Here is a 27,966-nt window from a genome sequence, read left to right as displayed (position 1 = left end):
GTTTTCACACGAATCTCCGATCTCTTAGGATCACAAGAGCACACCAATCTGTCCTCTAACAATCTGACATCTTAAGACCTGGCACAGGGCCAACCGGGATTAAATCCCCCATACCACATATGGTCCCTGAGCCCTGCTAGAGTGAACCCTGACCCTCAGAGGCATAGTTAGATGTGGTACCAAATAAAAGCAAATCATATTTGGTGATAAAACTTTATCTGTGCTTTAATATTTGGATCATGTGAATGTCTACTTTTATTTTATTTTATTTTTGGCTTTTTGGGTCAAACCCAGTGATGCTCAGGGGTTCTTCCTGGCTCGGCACTCAGGAGTCACTTGTGGCACTGCTCAGGGGATCATATAGGATGCTGGGGATAGAACCTGGGTCTGCAGTGAGCAGGGCAAACGCCTTACCTACTGTACTATCGCTCCGGCCCTACTTTCATTTTAACATTGTCTTGTGTTCCTAGTTACAGTAGTAGAACAATTTAAAAAAATGCATGAATATATTTATGTTCTGGAGTGGGAAGAATTCTTAAAACACAAAGCAATAGTTATTATAATTTTTTAAAGTAATATTAAAATTTGTTTTAGTTTATAGAAAGCCTATATAAACCACTTTCTTACCCAGGCTTCCAGAGTCAGGAATGGACCCTTCCACTCATCTCCCTCACTTTTGCTTTCCTGGCAGTCCACCCGCGAATAGCCTCTGGGTGCTGTTTAAGTGCATTAACGGTTATGATCCAGACTCACAAATGAATCTCCAAAGAGAACAGCATGCTACTGAAATGCCTCCGAACCCCCAAATCGCTGTCCATTTAAAAAAATTAATTCCAGTTCTAGAACTCCATGAAAAAATTTATGCCACTGAAATACCAAGAGTAGCATACCACATTTGATGGGTGTAAGGAAGAAGACAACCAATCATGATAATATATTAGCACACAAGACTCAAACTTTCACAACATGTTAATGATCTATAATTCAGGGGCTTAATGGCTCCAAGATGAGATACAATAATTTTCACACACTCTCCCCTAAGGAAAACTTTTTGGATCATTTTTATTCAATTATTCATCACAAGCAATACAAAATAAATTAGTTAGCATCTGCCTTTGGGGAAAGCTTGGGTGGTGGTGGAAAAACTCGAAATAATGGTGGTGGGAAGGTGTAATGTAGGTGAGATTGGTATTAACATATTGAATGTAATCAGTTACTGTGAACTACTCTTTGAAAACAAAAATTTAAGCATTAAAAAAATAATAAAGACAACTTTCTAATTGGGATGAGGAATCAATAATAAAACTTCTGAGAACACCAAGTAAGCAAACTGTATAAACATGCATCCAATCTAAGTATAAATAGAAAAAGTACCATTTTCATAAATCTGAAATAGTTTGAGAACAGTGCTACAGTTTCTTTAAGGGAAAATAGCTGCACATAAACAAATGGCAGCAAGATGATCATTCTGTTTGATTAGTCATCAGGAACAGTAAATAAAAAATTACTTTCACCAATTGGCAAATTCTTAAAGTCTAACAGTACCAGCTTGTTGATATATAAAGCAATAGGCATGTTTTTGTATATTGCCATTTGAGTGGTGAGACAGTAAAACCTTGTAACAATTTGGCAATATTTAACAAGTTGAAGATGCTTATGCTTTATGACACATAAATTAATTCTTCTTTTTACTACATGCATCAGAGGATCTCCTGCATATATGCATACGATTTTAAAAAGTTTTCATGCCGCTCTTGTTTGCAATAAAAATTTTAAATGTTTAAATTACCAGCAGAATTAGATTCTATTAATAAAATTTGATTACAAAGCCCCCAAAATGGTTTACTGTGTAAATGGATATATCTCATGCTATTGAATAAATAGTTTAAGGATTATGGAACTAGTAAGAAAAATAGCACTTAAATAGATTTCAAAAGCATAGAGGAAAATTCTCTATATATTTTAAGGATACATCTGTATTTTCTTAAAAGTATACAGCAAAAACTCAAAGGTACATGTGAAAATGTCAAAGTGGAAAAAGTTTTCGTTTATTTTAACAATGAAATGAATAAAAGACAGGATTAAACTTAACTGGGGAACTGAAATACTCCCACTAGAAGTTATAAAATGTTATTAAAGGAAATCAAGATGATATAAATATATTAAAAGACATCTTATGTTCATGGATCTCAAGATTCAATACTGTACATATTTATTTATTCTTTTTTGTTGTTGTTGCTCTTTGGGTCACACCCGACAACGCACAGGGGTTATTCCTTGCTCTGCACTCCTGGTGGTGCTCAGGAGACCATATGGGATGCTGGGAATCTAACCCGGGTCGGCTGCATGCAAGGCAAATGCCCTACCCGTTGTGCTATTGCTCCAGCCCTGTACTTATTTATTCTTATTTTTAAAATTGGATCACCATTAATTGCAGTTACAGAGATATTTATAATTGAGTTTCAAATGTACAATGTCCCCAAAGGAATTACTTCACCAGTGTCCACTACCATCCTCTAGTGTCCTCAATTTCCCTCCTGTCCCCAGCTTGACTCTGTGGCAGGCATTTTTCCTTTCCACCATTGTGTTCCCTTCCCAACTTATCCCTCCTTACTTCTGCCTCAGTGGCACACTTCCTACATAAGGAAGACTCAATACCATTATGTCTGAGTCAGGACAAATGATTCAAGATAATTTTTTTTAGGGGCCAGAATAAAAGCACAACTGATTGGTGTTTTCCTTGCACAGATCAACCCTGGTTTGATTCCTGGCACCCTGTATGGTCTCCTGAAGCTGCCAGGAGGAACCTTGAGCATACAGCCAGGAGTGAGCACTCAGTACACACAGGTGTGACTCCCAAACAAAGCAAATCGAAAAAAACCCAAGACAAACATATTAAAACAAGTTGTGCAAAGCTCTAATTTTAGCTGTGAGTTTTGGAGTAAGTCCTGAACAATGCTGCATGTGGCCAAAAAACAAAAAAGTAAGCAAAGTCTTGGGAAGCATCACATTCTATTCACTCTATTAGACTACGACACATTTTATTTTCTTGAAAGATGATGGTAAAAGATTATATTTTCCCACTTAAATTATTAAGTGGAAAGTGCCCTCAGTGCCTTGTAATCCCACCAGTGGCCAACATCCAGAGACTACAAAACCAAGCTCCTGGAAGAGAGCCACACAGAGAATCTCTTGCCCCTGTGCCTGGCTGTCTTCCCTGGGGCCCCATGGAGGGGGTGGGATTCAGTTTCCGTCCCCAAACTGAGCACAGCTCCCATGGCTGAAGACCTCTGTAGCCTAGCCACAGCCATGCTCAAGGCCCCTCTCCACATGTTTGGAAAAGCCTCACACATGAAGGAACCGGCAGAGGAACCCAGGTGTGTGGGACCCAGGGTTGAGACCTCCAAGCCTACTCGGATCGGGACTAGGCCTCTTCTGCCCAGATTCCCCATTTGCCAGTAGCTAGGTGGTCACACCCAGGAACTGCCCCTGGTGCCCTGTAATCCCACCATCGACCAACATCCAGACAATTAAAAACAAGCTCCTGGAAGTAGACATGTTATAGCCTACTTCTCCCTCTGGGAGAACCAGCAGACTACTGAGAGTTTCCTGACCATATGTGAGAGCCTGGCAAGCTCCCCGTGGCATATTCATATGCCCAAACCAGTAACAATGATGGGTCTCATTCCTCTGGCCCTCAAAGAGCCTCCAATGCGGCACCACTGGAAAAGACAAGAAAAGAGAGGCTTCTAAAATCTCAGGGCTAGGACAAATGGAGACATTACTGAGACCACTCGAGAAATTCAACCATCAATGGGATGATGATGATGGATTTATTATTAGCCAGAATTATAAAAAATAATGGGCTGGAGCGATAGCACAGCAGGTAGGGCATTTGCCTTGCATGCGGCCGACCTGGGTTTGATTCCTCCGCCCCTCTTTGAGAGCCCAGCAAGCTACTGAGAGTATCTCGCCCGCACGGCAGAACCTGGCAAGCTACCTGTGGCATATTCAATAAGCCAAAAGCAATAACAACAAGTCTCACAATGGAGATGTTACTGGTGCCCGCTCGAGCAAATTGATGAACAAAGGGATGACAGTTACAGTGACAGTGAAACCTTGTCTATATTCAGTGAGATTTCATAAGAAAATGTACTCATACCCTTGACCCATGATCATAGAAATGATAAGGACAGGAAAGAAAAGCAATAGGGCAGGAAAGGAAGGAGATAGATAATAGTGGTAAGGAACAGGGACCTCAAGTACATGGAAGGTATAGAGGAGTGGTTTGTGTACATTTCTAAACTACAGCGCAAACAATACTGTAAGCATAAAGTGCAAACTGCAACAATCAAACTTAAAAATGTGCCTGTCTACCAGGCAGGCTGGGGGAATGGAAGGGAACCGGGGGTGGGGGGGGGAGTAGTGGAAGATAATCAAAACTGGTGATGATGTTGATTCCGGAACATAGTATTCCTGAAATTCAACTGTGAATAATTATGTAAATCACATGTGTTCATCACTGTCACTGTCATCCAGTTGCTCATCGATTTGTTCTAGCGGGCACCAGTAATGTCTCACATTGTGAGACTTATTGGTACTATTTTTGGCCTATCCAATATGTCATGGGTAGCTTGCCAGGCTCTGCAGTGTGGGTGCGATACTCTCGGTAGCTTGCCGGGCTTTCCAAGAGGGGCGGAGGAATCAAACACGGGTCGACCTCATGAAAGGTGAAAATTAACATGTGTTAATATTTAATTAAAAAGTAGTCACCACTTCAGACATGCACAATTAGAAAAAAGGGAAAACATACTAAGCAGAATGTTTTATAGTTCCAGGTGGTCCAAGAGAAATGCAACCATAGAAGATTAGAGACAGAAACTGATGGAGACCAGAGGCAGTGTATTGTAAGCGACTACTGCAAATGAATTGCTTATTGAGAAGTGTTTACTTTGATTAGACAGAACAGTACCAGAACACCACACCACAGTGGGAAGATCAACATTATATTATGTTAAGAACAGAGATTTTAGAGCCATATAGTAGGGATTTCTTTACTTTGAGAAGGATTCTCTGCTTTAATCAGAATTCTGTGGTATGAAGATGAAATGATTTATCATCTTTATAACCAACCTGGCTGTAACACTTTTACAATAACATTGGGGATATAAGTTCTTTAATTCTAATATCTTTTCCATGTGAGAGGGCTAGTAGATAAAAGTAGGAGAAAATAGTCTGATCTTAAAAACTCTTGATCATGATAAAATTAAAATATTTTTAAGCTGAAAGAATAAAGTGAAAAACTTTAATGGCATGTTTTAGAGAGTATAAGATGTATTATCTTTACTGATAAATGATGACTGAGCAAGGACAAACTCTTACATTTCAATGAAAAGCAATTTTTAAAGGTCTATTTTAAAACAATATTTTATTTCTCTGAACATATATATTTACTCTTGGGAGTTAAATTGCACTGGAAAAAAATATGACTCTACCCACCTAAGTGTTAAAATAATTGATATCGGATCCTGAAAACTTCTCTATTAAAAATTACTAAGCACAGATCTATTACTGAATATTTATTTATTTAGCAAATAAATCTTGATATTTTCATCAAGAGGAGACAGGATATGCTTATTGTATTACTTTATTATTATTAAAATACAACCATGCAAGAATAAGAACTACACAAATTGCATTATTTCATTGGAATATATGAATAAAGATCTCAGGCAAAATCTTCATAAATGAAAACATAATAATTCCAGGACTGGTGAATTATTATTTGTTTTATATACCCTGACTACTCTGCATGAATCAAACTAGATTTTTTCTTAAACAAGAAAAATGAATAGTTATGCTACTCAAAATTCAGTATTTTTTCTCTATAAAAGATCACAATGCAGTTCTATTATTATACAGTGATTTTAAGATTTTGGTGGGTCTTATCCTATCCCTCCCAAATGGCAAAGAGTAACTCATGAGCTCCTGAGAATATAAAAATCTGCTGTTCCACAAAGCAGATTTGAATTTTAACTCTCCATCAGTGTTGTGGATATTATTAGAGCGACATGGTCTATGTGACTATTACTGAGGTTGAGTGAGTTTTTCTCAAAACAAACCACTTAGTTGTTTCTTAAATTTGAAAAGTAAACACCTATAGACCTGTATCCATTAAAAAAATTTTTTTGGGGGGGACACACCGGAAACACTCAGGAGTTACTCCTGGTTATGAACTCAGGAATTATTCCTCACAGTGCTCAGTGGATCAGATGGGATGCCTAGGATTGGACCTAGCTTGGCTGTATGTGAGGCAAAAGCCTTACCTGCTGTACCTTCCTCTGCCCCCTCAAAATAATCTTTGATATAGTTTCTCTCCTTGCTTCTGCCTGACTGTGAAAATCCCTGAGCAGGGTGGGTATGGATTGGGGCCTGACTACAGGGTACTCTATTGGGAATACTTTTCCTGCTCATCATCACCACGTCTGCCAGCATGAGCTGGACTCATGGCATTGACACGGTATCAAGAAGAAATAAACTCGGCACTATTCAAAGTTGGTAAAGGTGACCTAGAATTTGGGCAGAATTTCTGAGTTGAAGGCTCATATGCCAGCTCCTGCTGGGAGAATTAGATGTGTTTGTCTCCAAGTTTTAATGATAAGAACTCTTTCTCCAGCAAAATCTCGATAGGTTCACTCCTCATCCAAAATCTCCAAGGTACATATTTTTTATGACCTTTATTTGTTCACTATTTACTTAAAAATTTTTTGAGGGGGTATGCTGGGGATCAAACCCAGGACTTAAATTGTTACATATGACCTCAATTTCTCTTGCAATAAAAACTACACTATTAGTGTTCTCTCTTCAATATCTATTCTGAAAGTTATCTGAGAATAGTTACAAACACCTGTGCATGAAAGCAGGCATACACAGGGAGAAAATTACATGAGATAAAAGAGAATGTGCACCTCATATGTGGAATATAATGTAACTGAGAAGTACAAGTTGGCAACGATGCAACTTCTGGCAGATATCTCTCTGGACTTAGTTACTAAAATACTAAATTACAGAAACCCAAAACTGAGAGGCCGCTAAGTGTGGTCACTCGACCTCATACCTCTTCATCCTCAGCAATGGAAAACAAATTATCTAATGCTTCCTTTTCAGCAGGTCTGACTTTAGGGGAGAGACTCTCCAAACAATAATAGTGAGTTTTGTTGAAATATTGTATGCAATCAAAGTGAAAGTAAAGTGAAATTTATTAGTTACACAGGCGGGGGGGCTAAGGGTGGGGGGCTAGGGGCGTGGGGGGTTAGGGGTGGGGGGGCGGGGTGGAGCTATACTGGGATTCTTGGTGGTGGAATATGAGCACTGGTGAAGGGATGGGTATTTGAGCATTGTATAACTGAGATTTAAACCTGAAAACTTTGTAACTTTCCACATGGTGACTCAATAAAAAATTTAAAAAAATTAAAAAAAAAGAGAATGTGCACAAACTCCTGAGTATTTATGAGTATGGAGTCTATTGCACATGGAGGTGTGTTTATTCAGTTGTTGAGTTAGCACGAATCTATTGTGTACAGAACAGGAAGATACCTCCGTAAGGCAACTCAGTTTAGTAGGGTTAAGGCACCTAATTTAACAAGATCAGTAGTTGTAAGCAAGGGATTTTTTTTTACGTTCTTGTGGGCATGAAGTAGGTAACCTTTTATATGAACATTCAGGGGGTTTAAGCTCTTTCTTATTTTATACCTTTTTTAGTTTCACTGTCTCAAGTAGTGGTTATAGAAATAGAGCTCTGCTGGGCTTTAAGGGCCAGTTCTGACAATGGTATATATTATTTCTGCTCAACTTCCATTGGCCATTTCTTAGTCCTTAAGACTTGCCTAACTGAAAGGGGTTCTGGAAATATATATTCTAATGATAGGCCTGAGGGGCTGGAGCGATAGCACAGCGGGTAGGGTGCTTGCCCTGCACTCAGCAGACAGGGGTTCAATTTTCCCTTCAATCTTGGAGAGCCCTGCAAGTTACCTAGAGTATCCCGCTTGCACAGCAGAACCTGGCAAACTCCCCATAGCGTATTCGATATGCCTAAAACAGTAACAACAAGTCTCACAATGGAGGCGTTACTGGTGCCCGCTTGAGCAAATTGATGACCAACAGGACTACAGTGCTACAGTGCTAAAATAGGCCTTAGGGGAAAATAAAATCATGCTGTAAATAACGAATCTGTCTCTGCTACATTCAGTGGCAGCTCTTCTACATCTCTAAATCGTTCTATTGTTTTTTTTTCATCATTTTTATTTTTATGCATTTTGGGCCACACTGTGTTGTACTTAGTGATCACTCCTAGTAGTGGTCAGATCTGGTAGGAAAAAGATGGGGTGTCGGGAATACAACCTGGTTGGCCATATGCAATGCAAGTGGCTTATTCTTGGTACTATTCCTCCTCTATCATTTATTTATTTATTTATTTGTTTGTTTGTTTGTTTAATGTTGGGGCCACATGTAGCAGTGCTTGGGGATTACTCCTGGATCTGCACTTAGGAATCACTCCTGTCTGCCTTGGGCAGGGGGTGTTTAAAGGAGAGGCTGAGAACAGAACCCAGGTCAAATGCATTCAAAACAAGTGCCCAGCCTGCTGAATATCACCAGGGCTTCTCCACCATTCTTTTAATGAAAGTCAATCTTATTTTCCACAGTGAGTGCTTAGGGCTTTTTGTTTGTTTCTTTTTAAATTTTGGATCATACCCACCTATGTTCCAGGACCTGTGCTTAGGGATTTTTCCTGGTGGTATTCTGGGGGCATATATGTTGCCAGAGATGAAATCTAAATTATCCCTGCACAAAGTAAGCACCTTTACCTCTGTACTATCTATCTAACTAGTACTTAGGTTTCCATCGAAAATATCCTCTAGAATGGAGAGAAAATCCAAATCCATTATCTACCCTGAGATCAAATGCTTTCTTAGGAAAAGGCATACTGTTATTGTTGTTGATTTTTTTGGGAATGGGGTTACACCATAATGTGTTCAGGGCTTACTCCCAACTACATGCAGGTGTCACTGTAAGTGGTGCTTGAGAATGATATGCAGTGCCGAAGAGCAAAACAACTGGTAAATTCTTGAAAACCTTAAAAAAGGACCTATTCCCAATTCTGTTCAAGATTTTCCAGGAAATTGAAAAAAAAACCAGAAACACTTCCAAACAGCTCTATAAGGCAAATACCACTGGCAAATATAATTTTCAATACCAAAAGAAGACAGAGAAACCACAGAAAAGAGAATTACAGGCCAGTATCCCCGATGAAAGCAGACTCAAAGATCCTCAACAAAATAAAAGCAAATAGAATCCAACAACTCATCAAAAAGATCATACACCATGATCAACTGGGATTTATCACAGGGATGCAAGGGTCGTTTAACACTAGCAAGTCAATCAACATAATACATCATATCAATAAAAGAAAAGACAAAAAACCATACCATCCTACAATAGATTTGACAAGATTCAGTACCCATTTATGATAAAATTTAACAAAATGGGAGTTGAAGGAACTTTCTTCAGTATAGCCAAAGCCACAAGCCCACAGCAAGCATTATTCTCAAAGGTAAAAAAGCTAAAATTCCTCCCTCTAAGATCAGGGACAAGACTAGGTTGTACTCTATCACCACTTCTATTCAATATAGCACTGAAAATACTTGTCATAGCAGTTAGGTAAGAAAAAGATGTCAAGGGCATCCAGATAGGAAAGGATGCATCAAGCTAATAACTATTTGCAAATGACATGATACTATACTTAGAAAATCCTCAAGACTACAAAAAGTACCTAGAAATGTTAGATTTGTGTAGTAAAGCATGAGGCATGAAGGGGTTGCTCAGGCTAAACACTTGGGGAACGATGCTGTAACAGAATCCAAAGTTGCACTCCTGCATGCAAAACATGTGCTTGCTCCAGCCTGTTAAGCCATCTCTCCTGTCCATTTTGTGTTTTGAATTAAAACCCCTTTATCTGGTCACAGGTATTACATTTCCCTGGGATTAAAGATTTGTGAAAATTAATATGTCTTCTAAGATTGAAGACCAGTAGCAAAGAAATAAAATTACAAATAATGTAGCACCCAGTTAATGCAGTGTACTAGGAAGGAGTGATAGTACAGCAGGTAGGGCATTTGCTTTGCATGCAGCTGACTGGGGTTTGATTCCTCCGCCCCTCTCAGAGAGCCCAGCAAGCTACTGAGAGTATCTCGCCCGCACAGCAGAGCCTGGCAAGCTACCCGTGGTGTACTGGATATGCCAAAAACAGTAACAACAAGTCTTACAATGGAGACGTTACTGGTGCCCACTCGAGCAAATCAATGAGTAATGGGATGACAGTGACAGTGACAGCAGTAAAGTGGCAAATTTCAAAATCAGTACCCAAAAGTTCATGACTTTCCTGCATACAAAAATGAAAGAGAAAAGAGCAATATTAGAAAAAAAATCCAGTTCACAATTGTGCTTCATAAAATAAAATTCCTCAAAATCAGTTTAATTAAAGGGGAGGAGGACCTGCACAAAGAAAACTATAACACTCTATTTCGGGAAATAAAAGAGGATATGAGGAAATGGAGACACAGTCCCTGATCATGGATAGGAAGGATTAAGTATTGCCATCGTCAAAAGGGCAATACTCCCCAAAGCATTGTACAGATTCAATGCAGTCCTTATAAAGATACCCATGACATTTTTCAAATAAATAGACAAAACACTCCTGAAATTAATATGGAACAATAACTCCCCCATGAATAGCTAAAGCAATCCTTGGGAAAAATAAGATGGAAGGCCTCACCTTCCCCAACTTAAAACTGTACTACAAAGTGGTAATAAATAAAACATGGTTATTGGAATAAAAACAGACCCTCAGACCAATGGAATTGAGTTGAATACACTGACACAGACCCTCAAATATATGCTTGCTTAATCTTTGACAAAGAAGCAAGAAATGTGAAGCGTAGCAAGGAAAGCTTGTTCAACAAATGGTGCTGGGAAAACTGGACAGCTACATGCAAAAAAATATCCAAGATATATAAGGCACTGGTAGAAATTTATAAGGAAAAAACATCCAACCCCATCACAAAATGGGGAGATGGACAGAAACTTTTTCAAAGAAGAAATAAAAATGGGGGTTGGTGAAGTGATGGAAGGAACCTGGGGACAGTGGTACTGGGAAATATACATTGCTGGAGGGATTAGTGTTAGAATATTGAGTGACTGAAATCTAATCATGAACAGCTTTGTAAGAGTCTATCTTTTGTGATTCACCAAAAAAATTAAAAAAGATTAAAATGGCCAAAATGCACTTTAAAAAATGCTCTCCATTGCTAATCATCAGGAAGATGCAAATCAAGACAATGTGTTATCACCTTATGCCACACATATTGGCACACATCAAAAAGAATAAGAACAACCAGTGCGGATGCAGGGAGAAAGGGACTCTCATTCATTCTTGGTGGGAATGCCGACTGGTTCAGCCTTTTTGGAAAACAATATGGGCATTACTCAAAACTAGAAATTGAGTTTCCATATAATACAGCAATACCACTTTCGGGAATATATCTGGGCAAGCAAAAACACACAGCAGAAACGATATCTGCATTTGTATGTTAATTGTAGCACTATTCACAATAGCCAGAATCTAGAAATAACCTGAGAGTGCCTGAGAACAGATGATTGGTTAAAGAAACTATGGTACATATATACAACGGAATATTATACAGCTGTTACAAAAATGGTGTTATGAAATTCACTTATAAATGGATGGACATGGTATCATGCTGAGTGAGGTAAGTCAGAAGGAGAAGAACAGACATAGAATTATTGCACTCATTTCTGAGATATATAAAAAAGCCAGCAACAAACAGCATAGTAACACAGTATGAGACAAACACTCAAGCACAGTAGAAAGAAGGGCTAGAACAAATGACCCAGGGTTGAAGTCTGCCTCAAGGGTTAGGGGAGAGGGAAGGTGGAATAGAGAATGGACCATTATGATAATGATGGTTGGAAGGGATCACTCTGGGAGATGCGTGCTGAAAGTGGGTAAGGAACAAACATAATGGCTTCTCAGTATTTGTATTTAAAACCATAATGCCTAAAAGAAGAGAGAGAACAAGAGAGAGAGAGAGAGTAAGAGAGAGAGAGAGAAGTGTCTGCCATAGAGGTAGCTGGGGTAGGGGCAGGAGGGATATGGGAGATATTGGTGGTGGGGAATGTACACTGGTGGAGAGATGGGTGGGGACGAATGGGTGGTGTTGGAACATTGTATGACTGAAATGCAATTAAAAAATCTTTGTAGCTGTATCTCATGGTGATTAAATTAAAAATAAATTAAAATTTAAAAATGTCTAAAAAATGATGATCAAACCTGGTCAGATGAGTGCAAGGCAAGTTCCCTACCTGTTGTACTATCCCACCAGCCCCCAAGGGAAGCTATGTTCTGTCACTAGCTTCTGTCACTAAAAAAATATTCTCAAAATGTATTGTCAACATATGTTTAGCAAATAGGTAAGTATGTACAAACCACCTAGTACCACTTAGAACCTCTCTGTATTCTGAGGATTATGGGATTTACGGGACATGCAGAAAGGAAGAAGAGAAACAGAAGTGTAACATAGCAATTTAAAGAGAGGTTTAAAACGATTCAGTATCCAGTGGAGGAGACCTCTAGAGTAAGATTCAGAAGGTAATGGGATTTGCAAGCCAGCAATTCTGTGAGGATGAGGTAATCTTAGAGAATGGCTCAAGGTTAGGTTGATTTGTATAGTGGTGATGACGTTGGTTAGGGATGAAGCATTTATATGAGAAAGCATCCTTAGGATGACCAACTGTCATCTAAATAAGCCCACAACGTCCTTCTCAGGGATATAGAACTGCACTCAATTTGTACTAGCATTATTATCAGCACCTGTGTGAGCATAAGTCTTACTTTACAAGAAGACACTAAACTTCATGAATATGGGATATACTTCTGCTCCATGAAAGTTGAAACCAGACCAGTGTTAAGGCAGGCACAGAAAGTTAAGGAATTGTTTAATTAATAGAGAGTAAATTCAGAAATTATTGAAAATGGTGCCAAGGAGTCCCCTGTGATAGAACAAAGCCATTTTTTGGCTCTGGATACTACAATGATGAATATGTGTAGGCAAAGCAAGAAGTCCCATGTTTGTACACACATGCTATGTGATTATCTGTTCATACCTGCTGCCTCACTATTTTTTGAAAAAAGTAACTAAATACATTTTTGGCAGAGGTGATTTCTGAAATTCTATCTTGAAGACAGATAAATGGTTTGGGGGAAGTATCAATTTCTCTGTCCCATATTTGTGTGACTCACTTTTAAATCTATTGTTTTTGGCTATTGGTGTATGTGCTAATCACTACTCTGCACTTCCTATGAGAGATATTCAGAAGATAAAGATAATGTTGGGCCTCCCCTATTCAGTGCTTTGTGCCCTGATCACCTTGGCATTTCCTAGAGGAAAAAAATTGTCCTTAGCAATGTGCACATACAATTAGTAACAGTAGTTCATCTTCCCCAATGATGCTGAGAAATATCCTTCTATTATTTACAACAGAGACAAGCAATGTCGTGATGCAATAATCCTGTTAATCTGATACAGGTTCCAGATAGCTGGTTCCAAGAAAATTAAAAATTCTAGACTATCATCTATGCATCCCCCTTTCCCTCTGAAATCTGTGTCTTTCATTACTAGGTTCCCATATAGCACTGTCATACTCAAGCAATTAGTAATTATAAGATACTAGAAACAATCATTTGTAACTTATAATTATCTTCTTTCCAAAGTATTAGATCCTTTAGCAGAAATTGTCTTGCCAACAGATCATAATTCATCTTGATAACAGGTTTGATGGAGTTGCATGAGACATGAATCTGGCTCATTAATGTTATTATTGTTTTTAAACTCTTAACGACAATAGTGCTTCCTAAGTATTAATTAATCTTCATAGCTATTTTGTGAAGAAGGTTAAATATAACTAAACTCATTCTACCAGTAGAGGAATTAGCAAACTGAGGATCTGCTCAATGAATTTCTCATTACCAATGAATCTGAGAGAAGAAATGGAAATAGCTGAATTTCATTTTCATGACACTAGGTAGAAATGACTTTTGGGTGCTATTAGTTTCCTATAAAAGCCTTAAATATGATAATAAAAAGATATGTACTTTATAACAATATAAAATATCATTTCTGATTTCTTTTTCCTTATAAAATACTCTATATAAAAATCAGGATCATAGGTCATTGCAACATAAACACTGTGATTTCTTTTCCTCATCTGTTTTCTGTTAAATTTCTCTTTCAAAATATCACTCTTTAGAACTCACTGTTCAATAATCACCAGTTATGCTTATTTAACATTTTTTCTCTGAAAAATTATGGAGAAAAGACTGCAAAGTTCCTGAATTGAATGCTTTTGTCTTACCCCTGGTAATTATATAGACTCAAATACAAAGCCAGTTGCCATGGATTTCCATGAATTTCTAAAAGTAATTATTTGTTTTCTATGGTTCTTATTTTATTGTTTTCAAATGGAAAGCATCTATTTACTTCATAAGTTATGAAATAATGAGGGGTAATAAGCACAGAGCCTAATACCTTAAAAGTGTTCTATAAATGGATATGTTATTAATCACATAAATCTTTGGTTTGTCTCAAGTTCTGAAGAAAGGAGGATTTGATATTAAGTATGTACATTTAGAAATTTTGTTAATGTGTAATAGTAAATTTTGAATGGCTATGTAGTATGAGAAAAATCCTTTTCTTTTTTTTTTTGCTATTATTCTTTGCTTTTTGGGTCACACTCACCTATGCTCAGGGCTTACTCCTGGATCTGTTTCTCGGGTCACTCCTGGCACTGTGAGCAGTACCAGGGGTAGAACTTGAATTGGCTGCAACAAGGCAAGCACCCATCCAACTGCACTATCTCTCTGGCCCTAGAAATATTCTTCTTTATTCAGAATAACAGTTGGTATATAGTAAATGATTAAACAATAATTTTTGAATGTTGAATAAGAGCAAGTGGCATCTTAAAACAAAAAGGATAATGCCAGTGTTGTACTTTCTTTGTACAGGGGCTTCTCATATCTCTTTTGGATAGCAGTGATTTAAGAACTAAGGGAAAAGGTTTGAGGGCTTAGGCAGATTCAGGAAGGAAATCAGAAATATCAGACACTGACTAAAAAAACAAATCCATCTTTTCAGAATATACTATCATCACTTTATTTGTTGATTATGGACTTGAAGAAAGATAGCATTTTATTGTAGGCTCTTCTTTTTTAAATTAACCCCCCCCAAAAAAAGATTTTCTAGACTTTACCCCCACCTCTTAAAATATAGAAACATGAAGACACAAGAACTATTGTATTATACTAAACTAGGGCTAGTTTTACTTAAAACCATAAAATGTTTTCCCATTTTAACTGATTTAATTTAATAACATATCTGTTGTTTGTTTACACAAATAACAAGTGAATAACTAGAAGTGACTTCTTATTTATTCTGATTGTTTATTTCTGCAGAGCTTGGAATTGAACACAGGACCTCAAACATGTAAGGCAAGTCTATTACTGCTGAGCTATATCCCTAGTTCCTGCACTTATTCTAATGGGAATAAAATTACAGCTGATAATATGAAGATAATGAATCTTACCAGTGTACATATATTCCACATATGCAGGATGGGTTTTTGTGAAAACTTCTTTTACTTTTTCTATTTTGTCAGCTCTGATTTTTGTTGCAAAAGGTGTGTACATAACTGAAAACGACTCTGCTCTTGTGATAGCTTCTTCGATCATGGCCTGAGAGGAAGCAAACAACCCATTTGGCATCAGTCGGAATATATAACATTTTAAGAATGTAAAAGTATAATTACCTTTATGGATGATTTAAAAATCTATATGCTGTGCTGCAAAGATAAGGTATTTTTGTCTTGAATATTCATGAGAATGAAATTTTAATTAGTTCTGGAAATACTATTTCATATTAAGAAAACCAATTGAATGAAAAGTTTGTAAATATACACTTCTAAACCGAGTTTGCATTAAGATAAAAATAAAAATTCTAAAGTGTCATTTTTTACTTGATTTAAAAAAATCATATTCTTAAGTCTAATGTAATTACCTTGCAAATAGACACTGATGAGCAATTTATACTTAACAATGAATTTAAATATCTAGATTTAACTATTTTTCTATAAATAACACAAATTAGACAAACTGGCTTTCTTCTTCTTCTAATATTTAGAATAGTCTTTAGGAAAATGAAAAATCTTTCTTAACTTCCTTTAGCAAAAATTCCCTTCCTTCCAGATCAGAAAAGACACAGGAGATGGATTTAGCTATTTAAGAGTTCCTTTAAGTCATTTTTGCTCATGCAATATTCTTGATCAAGTCCTGCCATCACCCCGAGCTTCCTACTTTAACTAGGTCCATTACTATTTGTAACAGAACTAAAAGAAAGTTATGTGAAGTTTTAAAAGGAATTTATTCCTTTCCTATAACTTTACCTTCTAATGAGGCTTGAACATTGAATAAAAAGTGGAAGTGTCTATAAGTTATCTCATTTTTTTAAAATAGCATAAAAGCATATTATAAAAATTCTATTTATTTATAGAAATCATTTTCTTCCTGACAACTAAAAGTGCCAACACCCAAGAAGAAAACATATATTAGGTTTGAACTTTCCAACAAAGAGAACACTTAACTAACAGCAATTTCTACTATTACTGACAGAGTATTTAATAAACAAGATTCCTAGTGGTATAAAAGCTTTGAATTGACTTTAAATTAAAAGGCTTAAATTCTTTATTGTCTATTCCTTTTTGTTTTGTAGCATCGAGTCACTTTATTTTTATTTTTTTTAAGTTTTTAAATTTTATTGAAGTACTGTGAGATAGTTACAGGCTTTCATGTTTGGGTTACGATATCGCAATGATCAAACACCCATCCCTCCACCAGTGCACATATCCCCCTTTCCCATGCTCTCCCTGCCTCCATGGCAGACAATATTCCCCATACTCTCTCTCTCTACTTTTGGACATTATAGCTTGCAACACAGACACTGAGAGGTCATCATGTTTGGTTCATTATCTCCCATCCCAACTGGTTTCTCCAGCCATCATTTTCTTAGTTATCCCTTCTCTATTCCTTCTGCCTTCTCCCCTCCGCTCATGAAGCAGTCTTTCAGCTATGGGGCAATGACCCTGGCCCTTGTATCTACTGTCCTTTGGTGTGAGCCTCGTGTGATGTTATTTTATATTCCACAAATGAGTGCTGTCCCTCTATGTCTGTCCCTTTATTTCTGACTTATTTCACTTAGTATGATACTCTCCATGTTTATCCATTCATAAGCAAATTTCATGACTTCATCTCTCCTAACAGCTGCATAGTATTTCATTGTGTAGATGTACCAAAGTTTCTTTAACCATTCATCTGTTTTAGGGCACTCGGGTTGTTTCCATATTTTGGCTATTGTGAGCAGTGCTGCAATGAATATATAGGTACAGATGTCATTTCTACTGTGCTCTTTTGCATCCTCGGGATTTATTCCCAGAAGTGGTATTGCGGGGTCATATGGAAGCTCAATTTCTAGTTTTTGAAGGACTGTCCATATTGTTTTCCAGAAAGGCTGGACCAGTCGGCATTCCCACCAACAGTGAAGGGGTGTCCCGTTTTCCCCACATCCACGCCAGCACTGGTTGATTTTGTTCTTTTGAATATGTGCCAGTCTCTGTGGTGTGAGATGATATGTCATTGTTGTTTTGATTTGCATCCCCCTAATGACTAGGGATGTGGAGCATTGTCCATTTGTATTCCTTTTTTGAGGAAACTTCTGTTCATTTATTCTCCCCATTTTTTGATGGGGTTGGAGGTTTTTTTCTTATACAATTATACAAGTATTTTGTATATCCTGGATATTAATCCCTTATCAGATGGGTAATGGGTAAATATTCTTTCCCATTCTGTGGGCTCTTTCTGTATTTTGGTCACTGTTTCTTTTGAAGTGCAGAAGCTTCTTAGTTTGAATCTGAACAGGAGGAAGGAAATAATAAAACTCAGAGCAGAATTTAATGAGATGGAAACCAAAAAAAAAAAAAACAATCCAAAAGATTAATGAAACCAAGAGCTGGTTCTTTGAGAAAATAAACAAGATCAATAAACCTCTAGCAAGACTAACAAAAAAAGGGAGAAAGAAAACCCTAATAAACTGAATAAGAAATGAAAAGGGGGACAATACAACAGAAATTACAGAAATTCAAAGGGTCCTCAGAGATTACTTTGAGAATATTTATGCCATGAAACATGAAAAACTCGAGGAAATGGATAAATTCCTAGACTCCTATAGCCTCCCAAGGCTGAACCAAGAAGACCCGGAATACCTGAACAGACCTATCACCATCAAAGAAATTGAAACGGTAATAAAAAGTCTCCCCAAGCACAAAAGTCCTGGCCCAGATGGATTTACTAGTGAATACTTTCAAACCTTTAAAGAGGGCTTACTACCAATCCTCTTTAAGCTTTTTCAGGAAATTGAAGTATCAAAAATACTTCCAAAATAGTTTTTATGAAGCAAATATCACCCTGATACCAAAAACAGACAAAGATATCACAAAAAAAGAGAATTACAGACCGATATCCCTGATGAACACAGATGCAAAGATCCTCAACAAAATATTATTTGAATATTTGAATTTCTATTTGAATATTCCATTTGAATCCAACGACTCATCAAAAAGATCATACACCATGACCAAGTAGGATTCATCCCAGGGATGCAAGGATGGTTTAACATTCGCAAGTCAATCAACAGAATTCATCATATTAATAAAAGAAATGATAAAAACCATATGATCATATCAATAGATGCAGAGAAAGCATTTGACAAGATTCAGCACCCGTTTATGATGAAAAATCTCAGCAGAATGGACATCGAAGGAACTGTCTTCAATATAGTCAAAGCCATCTACCAAAGCCCATGGCAAGTATCATTCTCAATGGGGAAAAACTGAAATCCTTCCCTCTAAGATCGGGCATAAGGCAAGGTTGCCTGCTTTTGGCACTCCTATTCAATATAGTACTGGAAGTCCTGGCCATAGCAGTTAGACAAGAAAAAGATATCAAGGGCATACAGATAGGAAAGGAAGAGATCAAGTTAACACTATTTGCAGATGATATGATACTATACTTGGGAAACCCTAAAAACTCTACAGAAAAACTCCTAGAAACAGTAAGTCAATATAGTAAAGTGGCAGGCTACAAAATCAACACCCAAAAGTCCAGGGCTTTCTTATATACAAATAATGAAAGAGACATTAAAAAAAAATCCCGTTCACAATAGTAGCTCAGAAAATCAAGACCTTGGAATCAGCTTAACCAAAGAGGTGAAGGACCTATACAAGGAAAATTACAAAACACTACTTCAAGAAATGAAGCAGGACACTAGGAAATGGAGACACATCCCCTGCTCATGGATAGGGAGAATTAACATTATCAAAATGGCAATACTGCCAAAGCAGTATACAAATTTAATGCAGTCCCTATCAGGATACCCATGACATTTTTCAAAGAAATAGACAAAAACTCCTGAAATTTATATGGAACAATAAACCCCCACGAATAGCTAAAGCAATCCTTGGAAAAAAGAAGATGGGTGATGTCACCTTCTCCAACTTCAAACTACTACAAAGCATTAGTAATTAAAACAGCATGATATTGGGATAAAAACAGACCTGCAGACCAATGGAACAGAGTTGAATATCCTGTCACAGACCCCAAAATATATGGCCACTTAATCTTTGACAAAGGAGCAAGAAATGCAAAGTGGAACATGGAAAGCCTCTTCAACAAGTGGTGCTGGGAAAACTGGATAGCTACCTGCAAAAAAATGACCTCTGTCTAATGCCAGGCACAAAAGTCAGATCAAAGTGGATTAAAGACCTCAATATCAGACATGAATCTATAAGGTTCATAGAAGAAATGTAGGCAGAACTCTCCATGACATTGAAGCTAATTGCATCTTTAAGGATGAAACAGCACTGACCATGCAAGTGGAAGCAAACATAAACAAATGGGACTACAGTGTCTATTTCTTTTGTCAGTAACTTCAAATGGTTCCCAAGATCATTTACACCTGTGCAAAGAACAACTTTGTGAGGCTAGGGAGACACTCAGAGGGCAAGAACATATGCTTTGCATGCTTAAGGTCATGAACACAGCATTATCATACTAGCATTGGTGAGAGTGATCCTGAACTGTGGATCTTGATCAATTTATCTATATCTATATATACTTATAAGTTACCCTTTGAAGGTCCTATTTGCAAATATAACCACATCCCGAAGCAATGGGTTTAGTTCTTCCTACAGGTCATAGTTCAAATAGTTCTAATACCCAAACAACTTTTCTGATAGAATCTCTGAATAACTTGGGGGAGAGTACTAAAAAATAAAGTCAGTGAAGGTACTTAATGCCCCATTTTGCATCCAGAAAGTCATTAACTGTATCCCAATAAGGCCCAAGTGGAAGAAAACACTCTTTTTATTCCGTTTCTTTCCAACTGCTGGCAGCATAAGCCTCTCCTGGCAGCTTGGCCAGCTAAGTGAGCTCACAGCAGGGATGGGTAAGTCTTGTGCCCAAGAGCTTGCACCAGCATTTTTTTTTGCAAGTGGCAGAAGTGCAGTTTTTATGTGGCAGCTTGATCTGCTCATTTAAGGCTCGGTAATCTTGGCCGGATGCCCAAAGCACTGCATTCAGACTTTTGTAGAGCTCTTCATCCAGAAGGGAGCGTGCTGATAGTGGCCTTCCTCTCCGCATTCATTGCCAATAGAAATGGGGGGTTCCTTTGTGACTTCTGCCCTTCATTCCAAAGAAGGGTTAAGGAAGTGGCAAGAGAGCAGAGTGCGTGCATAACAATAAAAATTGAATTATTCATGGAGATACTTTCTCAAAGGAAAACTTTATATCCCAAGAGTAATTATTGCACCATAGAATAAAGATGAGAATCAGATCAGATATGTCTTTTTTTTTAAATTGAATCACCATGAGACACACAGTTACAAAGTTGTTCATGATTAGGCTTCAGTGATAAAATGTTCAGACAATTTATCTGTCCCTCTACCAGTGTACATTTCCCACCACCAATGTCCCTAGTTTCCTTCCTGCTACCACCTAGCCCTCCAGGCTGTCTCTTTGGTAAAAATTTTTCTCTCTATCTTTCTTCTCTATCTGTCTCTTTCTCTTTTTTTAGGCATTGTGGTTTACAACACAGGCAGTAAAAGATTTTCATGTATATTCCTTTACCTCCTTTCAGCGCAAAGTTCTTGTCCAGAGTGATCATTTCCAACTATCACTGTAGTAGGGGACCCTTTTCTGTCATAATTTCCCTCCTCCACCTACATTTGTGGCAAGCTTCCAACCGTGAGCCAGTCCTACCAGTTTCCATTTCTATTCTCTTTAGGTATTAGTCTCATACTCTGCTTTTTTTTTAATATCCCGCAAATGAGTGCAATCATTCTATGTATCTCCATCTCCCTCTGACCATTTCACTCAGCATGATACTCATCATGTCATTTTTTTGCAAAAGCAAATTTCATGGCCTAGTTTTTTCTGGTGTCTGTTAGTATTCCATTGTGCATATGTATCACAGTTCTTTTTATCTGTTCTTGGGCACTTGGGTTGTTAACAGATTCTGGTTATTATTGTGAATAGTGCTGTAACAGACATAGGAATGCAGATGGATTTTCTGCAGTGTGATTTTTGGTCTTTAGGGTATATGATCCCAGGAACAGTAATGCTGGGCCATATGAAAGCTCAATTTCTATTTTTTTTGAGGAATATTTTCATATTGTTCTCCAAAAAGCCTGAACGAATTAGCATTCCCACCAGAAATGGATGAGTCTCTTTCTCTCAGCATCTACACCAGCACTAGTTGTTCTTGTTCTTTTTGTAGTTGCCCAGTTTTCCCAGCACCACTTGTTAAAGAAGTGTTCCTTGTTTCACTTCATATTTCTTGCTCCTCATCAATGAAAATGATTATATCTTTGATGGTCTGTGTTAGGATATTCAACTCTAATCTATTTATCTGAGGGTCTATATTCTATACCATGCTGTTTTAATTACTACTGCTTTGCAGTACAGTTTGAAACTAGGGAAGGTGATGCCTCCCATCTTCTTTTCCCCAAGAACTGCTCTATCTATTTGTGAGGGTTTATTGTTCCAAATGAATTTCAGGAGTTTTGATCTATTTCTTTAAAAAATATCATGGGTCTCTTTATAGGGACAGCATTAAATCTGTATAGTGCTTTGAAAAATATTGCCATTTTGTTGGTGTTAATTTTCGAATCCATGATCAGGAGGATGTGTTTCTGTATTTTCTTGTGTCCTATGTTATATCTTGAAATAGTGTTTGTAGGGTATTTTTTATTATAATTTTTTTCTTCATTTTAATGTATTATTATGATTTGTTCTTCCAGAGTTAGACAGTCTTTTGACTTTGGATCTATTTCTCATTGTTTCTGAGAAGGGATGGAATAATATATGATTATATTTATTTTCATATACAATTCAAATATTTAGAGTTGGGCTTACCTTTCATCTAAGCTTAACCTGTACAAATAGAATTGTTACATATAGCTTTGTCATTTTTGTTGTTGTTTGATTTTTGGCCATGCCTTGAGGTACTTTGGACCTAAACCTGGCTCTATGCTCAGGGAACAATATGAAGTGCTGAGACTGTATTTGGGTTGTCCAGGTACAAATGCCTTACTCACTATATTATCTCTCTGGTCCTATACTTACTGTATTTTAAAAATACTAGGACATTTGTTATTATCATATATATTAAAATCAAGCTATCAATTTTGACACATTTTTGGTTTGTTTTTGGCCACACCTGGCAATGGTCAGGGGTTACGTCTGACTCTGCACTCAGAAATTACTCTTAGCAGTGCTTGGGGGACCATATGAGATGCCTGGGATCAAACCTGAGTTGGCTGCATGGAAGGCCAAATACCCACTGTATTACTGCTCTGACCCCTGACATTAACTTTTTTAAAATTTTTAATCAAGGATTTTTCTTGATTTTGAAAATAAAATATTGAGGAAGAGATTGGATAAGAAATTTCAGCTTACTAAAACTTTATAAAGATGGAGGCTAAAATAAAATCATGTTTTTATCTGGCAAAAATTTTCTGCAGCTGAGTCATTCTTTCCCAATATGTGTGTTTCTTTCTCTTGATGAATGTTGCACGTGTGCAGAGGATTGGGAAAACAATCATGCACATATCCTGCTGTGAAGTGTACCAGGGCTGTCCATTTTGCTTTCAGTGCTCCTGTACTAACTCAAAGCAGCTTTGTAATTAGCTGTTTCCATTTGGGGGCCCTAATAACTCTCTGTTGTTGTCCTCTAATTCATCAAAGTTTTAAAGCTTACAGTCACATAAATCAGGTGAGTATGTGGGCAGATCATTTTCTCTGAAAATTGTAGCTTACAATAATTTTTCCTGTAGCTAAACAAGAAGAATCACTTGCAACCTCCAAACTAACTTGCCCAGGAAAATCGCATAAAGAGAGACTGTGAGAGAGGCAAAAGGAGATCGCAAAGAGTAAAGGGAAAGCAATTAGAGCAGAGGAAAAGATGACTAGCAAAAAGAGAAAGAAAGTTCATCTTCCTTGTAGTTCAGGAAGTGAAAATCCTGTACTGTTAATTAGAAAATGTGATCAGATTATTATCAAATGACTCCATTAAAAATCACTTAAATTTTTTATAAGGGCTCTCCCTGTGGTGCTTGGCCAGTGTGTGCGCCTGGTGGTTTAAATGGATTCCCTTGATGCTCTCAATATCAGGGTGATCATAATTACAGTAAATTACTTTTCTTATAAGATTAAATCTAGAAGGAACCTTCAGATCTTTAGAATTTTATAGTTCAATTAGCTAAGATCTTGAGAGGCTTATATAAGTTTGACTTTCTTAGGGATTAGCAGATTTTTACTTTGGGAAAATTTAGAGTTTTGAATATTATACTTCACTTTTTGAAAAGTTAGGAAATTTTTTCCAGCTAAAAAGATAACCATAACTATCATCTAAAATTTGACAGTGTTGAATTTGCTTTAATTTTATAATACACAGGGGCCATAGGATTTTAAAATATATATGGGGACATGTCCTGGACAAAGACAATTTTCCAGACTCCTTGTAGTTTGATGTGCCATGTAACTGAGTATGGGTCAAAAGAACAGAAGAAGACACAATACTAACATTTTCCAAGCCTGACCTAGCCTAAAACCTATTAAAATACTCCATAATCTTCTCTGTCCGTTGCCTGAAGTGAAGGAATTTCAGGACACATAGGAATATGGTGTTACACTCTAAGAGGTGTGTTACTGATTGGAAGTGAACTAATCAGGGACATCTACATTCAACTAAGGTGTGAAAAAGCATCTTCTATTGCTTTAAGTTATGGAAATTTTGGAGCTTATTGCTGCAGTCAACCTACAACCAACTACCACAAAAGAGAAGCAATAAGATAAGAAACAAGAAACAAAATATCTTTTATCTATTTTATTTTTTTTTAAATCTACAAAGCCTATGTATTATACAAAAGTAATGGAGTCATGGGGCTGGAGCAGCACAGCAGGTAGGGCGTTTGCCCTGCACTCGGCCAATGAGGGTTCAATTCCTCTGTCCCTCTTGGAGATCCCGGCAAGCTACCAAGAGTATCCCGCCTACACGGCAGAGCCTGGCAAGCTACCTGTGGCATATTTGATATGCCAAAAAGAGTAACAACAAGTCTCACAATGGAGACCTTACTGGTGCCTGCTCGAGGAAATCAATGAGCAACGGAATGACAGTGACAGTGAATGGAGTCATGGAAAAATGGAAAAAGTCTTTTTTTTTTTTTAAACAAGGGATTACATAGTGCTCAGATGTAACTGTGCTCAGGGGTCCCCTGCGTCACATCAGGCAGTTTGGGGAGGTCATATGGTGCCTCAGATCACCCTAGAGCCTCACTTACACATGGTTTCCCATGACCCACAAAGGTATTTTAAGAGATAAAATAGGTTGGTAACTTGAAGTGTGATAAATAAATGTCACACTTTTACTTAACCGATTTCCTTTCATCTTCATACAATACTTTTAGGTAGCTATCACTAGTAAATGAACATTATTTTATAGTGAGCTGTCATTGGATTGAAAGGAAGCAGTACTGGGGCTGCAATCTGTGAAGACTGAGGTGAGAAATTTTGTCTACAAAGAACTAATATGGTTCTTTTTAATTTATTTTGTGGAAGCACTTAAGCAGATGTTAGAGTCCAGGGCCTTCCCTTGCCCACACTTGGTCAACTTGGCTGGACATCAAGGGGTGGAAGATGGGATGCTGTCCAGGTCCCATGGTCTTGGGGACCAATGGTGCTACCAGAACCCGTTGATGCCCAGAGGCCTCCAGTGTCATCCATGCCTAGCAAGTACTCAGAGGTCATCAAGATGCAATCTGATGGTACTCTGGGATGGGGGGCAGTGCAGCTCTGTGTATCAAATTGGGTTCCCAGTCACACAAATTATACACCACTTCTTCTGGGACTGTTTCCCTGCTCCAGGCTCTTTTTTTTCATTACATTAATAAAAGTGAAAATTTTGATAGCTAACAATTTTTTTTCTAGAAAACAAAAATATAATTTTTAAGCAACATTGTTTCATCATAATATATTTATATATGTATGTTTATCATTATTATTATTATTTTGCTTTGGGGGACATACCTGGTGGTACTCAGAGCTTACTCTTGGCTCTAGACTCAGGAATTACTCCAGGCAGTACTTGCGTCTATATAGGATGCTGTGGATCAAACAACCCAGGTCAGCCACATGCAAGGCAAGTGCCATGCTTTCTGTAATATCTCTCCAACTTATATATATATATATGGTATATATATATAAATGTACATGTACATATACAAATATATGGAATTAACCAAAAGAAAAGTTAACCAAAAGAACAAATTTTCCATAATTATCTTGAGAATTCCCTATAAATGCATACACTGAATCATTTATGTAAACCAGGATCAAATCTTTAACTATTTTTTAATTTTTTAATGAGAATATGGAATATTATTGAGTTGGAGAGATAATACAGTGAGTAAGGTGTTTCTCTGCACACAGCCAACCTGGGTCCAGTTACCCATCCCCAGCATCACATGTGATCTCCTAACCCCACCAGGAAGCAGAGATCCTTGAGCTGAATGAGGAGTAAGTCCAAAATATCACTAGGTACAGCTCCCAAACCAAATACCACACAAAAAGGGAGTATGGAATGCTTTACAGATTTGCATATAATCCTTTAGTAGGGGCCAGGATAATCACTTATGAACTGATCACCAGAATAAAGATTAATATGATAATTTTCTTAATACTATATTCATAGTATTAAGAATAAAGCATGTGAAGATTGTTCGTCCTTTCCTTGATAATCAATATTCCATTTTTTGGTGTTTAGGCTATACTCAGTAGTGCTCAGGGCTTACTCATGACTCTGACTCAGGGGTCATTTCTGGAGGTGTAAGTACAATATCAAGCATTATTTCTATTTTTCTTTTCTCATGACTATCACATTCCCAACTGAAAAAAAAAGAAGTTGACTTTAATATTCACAGGGGAACAGAGAGATCACGTAACAGACCAAACCAGATCAAGATCCTCATAAGCATAAGACTGTATATTCTGCCTCCACACCTACTGGCCATAGCTAACTCTGATTTACCCATTGGTGGATTATTAGATTTAGGGTATGCTATCAACAAGTATTCCTACTTCAAAGAGAAACACAAAGTTTAAAAGAAAGACTTTTTAGAGGGGACCTTAAGTAATATTTAAGTTGACCTACCATATCTATTGACAAAGAATATGTAATTTATAAATAGGATTTAAAGTATGTTCTGGTTCTAAGAATCTGCATAATTTTCTGCTTATACATTAGAGCAACACCAGCTGATAGAAATTCAGAGTCACAAGTGTGGGTTTCAGCAGCCTCCAGACTCTTTAGGATGCCACAGAGCTTTTATTCTGATGACTCAAAATGAAACACCAAAAGGTACCACAGGAATAAATAGCTGCATTACCTGTAATTATTTCATAAGTGCAACTAAGTATCATGAATGAGTGTCAGTCACTGTATTCAGTGGTAAATGTCAACACAGTTAGGGACTTTTTTTGTTATTATGCATTTCAGCTCTGTATTTGTTTAGTTTTATGAAAGCAAGTATTCCTTTAGCTAGTTATGTATTTTTTACTAAATTAACTAAGTAACAAATTAGTGTGGTTTGGGGGCCACACTTGGCAATGCTCAGGAGTTACTCTTGACTCTGTGCTGAGGAGTTGCTCCTGGCAGTGCTCAGGGAGTCATATGGGATTCCAGGGATGGAACCTGGGTTAGCCATGAGCATGGCAACACCTACCTGTTGTTCTATTGCTCCAGTCCACTGAGTTAATTTCTTTATTGATGATTTTCTATTGAAGCATGGCATGCTGGGGCATGTTCCTAATTAATGGAAGATTTGGGACAAGAAACTGAAGACTCTATTCAGACTTGTACTATCTTTTCCACTAAATGGCTTCCAGACTTACACTACTTATTTTTTCACCAAATATTAAATTTTTTTTCTATTGGGTCACCATGCAAGAATAACAAAGTCAGCCGCGCTATTGAAAAGATGTATATGGTTTAATTTGGAGACAAAGTGTGGGTTTCAGGGACCAACACTGGTGGAAGAGAGCAATTCACTCTTGTACTCTATCTATATAAGCCTCTTTCATTCACTGATAAATCTGGCACATTTACAAAATGGAAAAGTTCTGTGCTGCAAGCCATAATGACCAAAAGTAGAGAGAGAGTATGGGGAATATTGTCT

The 27,966-nt window shown here is 37.4% G+C and overlaps 1 protein-coding gene across 1 annotated transcript in view; it reads right to left on the bottom strand.

Moving 5' to 3' along the window:
- The window catches only part of SPATA16 (spermatogenesis associated 16), a 326,224-nt gene that overhangs the window by 69,352 nt on the left and 228,906 nt on the right, over positions 1-27,966 (bottom strand). The window contains exon 5 of the mRNA XM_004603101.2: positions 15,715-15,862. Coding sequence (XP_004603158.2) covers positions 15,715-15,862 — 148 coding nt within the window. The remainder of the gene's footprint in view (positions 1-15,714; positions 15,863-27,966) is intronic.

The sequence above is a fragment of the Sorex araneus genome, chromosome 2 (genome assembly GCF_027595985.1).
Source record: "Sorex araneus isolate mSorAra2 chromosome 2, mSorAra2.pri, whole genome shotgun sequence".
In the NCBI taxonomy this organism is placed as follows: Eukaryota; Metazoa; Chordata; class Mammalia; order Eulipotyphla; family Soricidae; genus Sorex; species Sorex araneus.
The sequence above is the reverse complement of the archived record's forward strand: the minus strand, read 5'-3'. Positions and strand labels throughout refer to the sequence as shown.